Consider the following 3,465-nt stretch of genomic DNA (forward strand, 5'->3'; position numbering starts at 1 on the left):
AAAGGGTAAATATTTTATCACGCCATAAGAAGGTTGTTTATTTATATATAAATAGAGTGAAGCGGAAAAAATAATTGGTTTTGATCCATATTTACAATCCGAAGCATATTTACATCCACTACAGATGTCCAGTAAAATGAAAATAACAGCACCAAACATAAGAATCTAAGTAGAAGAGGAAGTTGATGAGGCAGAACTTGTTGACGCTAGTGAATACCCTTCAACGCTGCTCTCCTGTTTCTCATTTTGTATGCACCCACTACTGCCATGTAAATAGGCATGAAGGGCAACATTGAAAGTGAAGTTCAGCCAACAGAAAACTCAATTGTCAGAATATATTCTCTTCTCCAATTTAGAGCATTTGAAACTCATAAAAAAAAGTTCAAGTAAACGGTATTGTTTCAGTTATTTACACTAAAAACTGAATTGATTCAGTTGAAATGGATTATATATATATACAACCAAATTTCTTTTCCAATTGTTGATCTATTTTCTTAGCAGCAGGGAAAAACTTATTTTAACAATGCTTGCAAGGTAGAAGTCATTTCAGCTTCAGAAAACTGGGCAGCCTTCAACTATGAGAACTCATTCCACCTTCAGAAAACTGGGTAACCTTCAACTTTCAGAACTCATTCCACCTTCATAAAACTGGGCAGCCTTCAACTACGATGCCTTTCGCAGTAGGACAAGAAGCGAAGGGGCACCCATCCAAGTAATTTCCCCACCGGTTGAGGCTTCCAATTCTGCAAGAGCCACCATGCAGTTCCCAAGTACAGAAGTGCTGCTATCAGGGTACCCACCACTTGAAATTTTCATTCCATTCATCTTCATTGTCATTATTTACAACGAAAAAGATATTGTTAGGATGACATATTTGGTTATTAATTTGTTCAATTGGGTAAAAAGGAAAGGTGGAAGAGGAGAGGCACAAACCTGACCCATGAACATTGTTATTCGAGGAATCTTATGTAATGACCAAGCTTGAAGTCTTGTAGAAATGTAACAGCCTGTGACATACTGATATACCCATAAACCTTGAAGCATATGTTAGCGACAGGGTATCTTCGGTATATACTCTGTTTGAAGACATCGTATATTTTGTTTTAGGATTCTTCCCTGCGAAATAGACTCAAACCCAATATAAACTAGGATTCAAGTACATTTTTTTAATTATAGTACACAAAAAAAGATAAATATATGCACACCACTAATTACAGTATAAGAAAAAAGGGTTTCACGTAACAAAAAACTTAAATACAGGAACTAATTACTGTGCACACTTTCAATTAATCCACTTCTCATCCATCCAAGTGGAGCCTCTAATGCATTGTCCGCAGAGTAATTACGTGAAAAAAGGAGCTGCACAAGGTACACCCGACCTACAAACACCACCACCACACCACACCGAATAAGTATGGGATCGGGGATGTTTTATACTACTTATTCACCTCCATAAATTACGTATCACGTACCTATTGAAAACGGGGGCAGAGGGTCCAATGGCAAATTCATCAGGCAGTTGTCTCTCCATGGGAGGTTCTCGACAAGTCCTTTTGTTGTGGCCAAGTTTTCCACAGATCGTACATTTGCGATGCACTCTACTCTGTAATTCGCGGTCAGATCTTCTCGTACGCGGATGTCCAGGTGGTCTTTTCGCTATAGGAGGTAATACAGTGTTGAGAGGTTCTTGAGGCACTTCCCATCGAGTGCGATCTACTGTAGGGTGAAGCACCTCAGCATACGTTTCCCGATACATCTCTATATGAAACCATTTCTGGCAATAATCGTACTCATCAAAATCCGTGATGGCAATGGCTGCCATGGCATGTCCGCACGGCAGCCTCGTCATCATCCTCTGCATGATCATCATCATTGTCATCTTCAGTTCTAAATTCTTCCAAATCACAACCGAAGACATGAAAATCATCCTCGAAAACATTAATATGCTCCAACGGCACATCTGCATCATTCCCGGGGACAATGATATCTTCGGAGATATGGTTCACATACATATCGTCCGAGAAGTTTTCATTTAGGTCAACTCGAACCCTACACAGTTCAACAATATAAAATCAGGATAGTAGATTTAGTAGTTGAATATAAATAAAATTCTACAAGACATACCTTGAACTAAATTGTGCCGAGTCACCTCCTATGCTTGTATTACCCAATTCTGTTTCATATTCTCTTTGTAAGTCTACTTCAAAACGAGAGTTGGGAGTGACAGTTACTCGTTCCGGTGGATATCTTAGGTGTGGAATCGGTGGAACGGAAGTAGAAGGTATGCATGCAGTATTAGAGGGATTTTGAGAGGGAATCGGTGGTACAGAAGTCAAAGGTATGGGCAGGTTATTAGAGGGATTTCGTGGTGAAAAGGAAGTAGAAGGTATGACATTGTATAGGCCATTGTCAATTTTTGTTATGTATAGCATCACAGAGTTGAAAGTATCTTTCTTAAGCACCTTAACCAACGTTTGGAAGATATCATCGCTATCGACGTCGATTAGAGTGCTTATATATGGATCAACAACATATCGACATTTGATGGATAGTGACACCCGTCCTGCAATACTCCCAATTCGACTGTGGATTAGAGCCTCCAATTCTTTAAGACTCATTCGGGGACTTACCAATAAGAATTTCTTACTCCCACCAATATATTCCCAATTAACTTCATCCTTCAGTATGCCATCATAGTGTAATAGTGCAGAAACCATTGTGCGTGCCACTTTACGAAGACCTGCAAAGGGCCAACAAGATATCATAAGAACCACTATGTAAAGGGGGCTTCTTAAGGTGAATAAGTAGAGGCCGGCTTAACCAAAACCTTCGAAGGCACACGTATCGGAGGTGAACCAGACAACTCTGGTTTTGAAAGAACAAAATATGAGCTTCCTGATTGAGAACTTGTCTGCAAAAGGAGTATATGATATTGTTAAGACTTAAACATGACAAGAAGATGATAAAATTTTTATTTAGAGTACATTTAATACCAGACTAAAGCATGCAAATAATTGCACTTAAGTGAACATTGCATTTCAAGTATACAGGTCACAATACCAAATCTAGTTTATAGACGAAATCTACCAGAAATTAGTTTAACATGTTAGATCTGGCAAGGATATAATATTTTCTTAAATAAATCACACCAGAAGGGATTATGAGCCCTTAAATGGGGTAAAAGAAGTACCCTTAGAGGGCCCATCAAATCGAGAAGATGGTCCTCAAGTTCAAAGTGATGGGTTTTCAGCTACAAAAAAGGGTTACTAGTACCTAAGGGGGGCTTCTCAAGGGCAGTAGAGGCGAGCTGCGTATGGTATTACAGAAGGGATTATGAGCCCTCAAATGGGGTAGAAGAAGTACCCTTTGAGGGTCCATCAAATCCAGAAGATGGTCCTCAAGTTCAAAGTGATGGGTTTTCAGCTACAAAAAGGGGTTACTAGTACCTAAGGGGGGCTTCTCAAG

The 3,465-nt window shown here is 39.4% G+C and overlaps 1 protein-coding gene across 2 annotated transcripts; it reads right to left on the reverse strand.

Moving 5' to 3' along the window:
- Window positions 1-413: 413 nt before the first annotated feature.
- Window positions 414-2,696, reverse strand: LOC143882593 (uncharacterized). 2 transcript variants are annotated; one of them, XR_013252279.1, is made up of 3 exons: window positions 2,125-2,696; window positions 934-2,049; window positions 414-825 (listed from the first exon to the last, which is right to left on the reverse strand). XR_013252279.1 is itself a non-coding variant. In XM_077386063.1 (2 exons), the coding sequence occupies exons 1-2, from the start codon at window positions 2,616-2,618 to the stop codon at window positions 1,794-1,796; spliced, it is 750 nt and encodes a 249-aa protein (XP_077242178.1). In that variant the 5' UTR covers window positions 2,619-2,696; the 3' UTR covers window positions 414-1,793. The 2 variants fall into 2 exon arrangements, 1 of the variants encoding a protein (XP_077242178.1); XM_077386063.1 differs by having other exon boundaries at window positions 414-2,049.
- Between the last annotated feature and the right edge of the window lie 769 nt (window positions 2,697-3,465).

Source organism: Tasmannia lanceolata, unplaced genomic scaffold (genome assembly GCF_043159265.1).
Source record: "Tasmannia lanceolata isolate RefF3 unplaced genomic scaffold, GAP_Taslan_0.1 ptg000002l, whole genome shotgun sequence".
Taxonomy (NCBI): domain Eukaryota; kingdom Viridiplantae; phylum Streptophyta; class Magnoliopsida; order Canellales; family Winteraceae; genus Tasmannia; species Tasmannia lanceolata.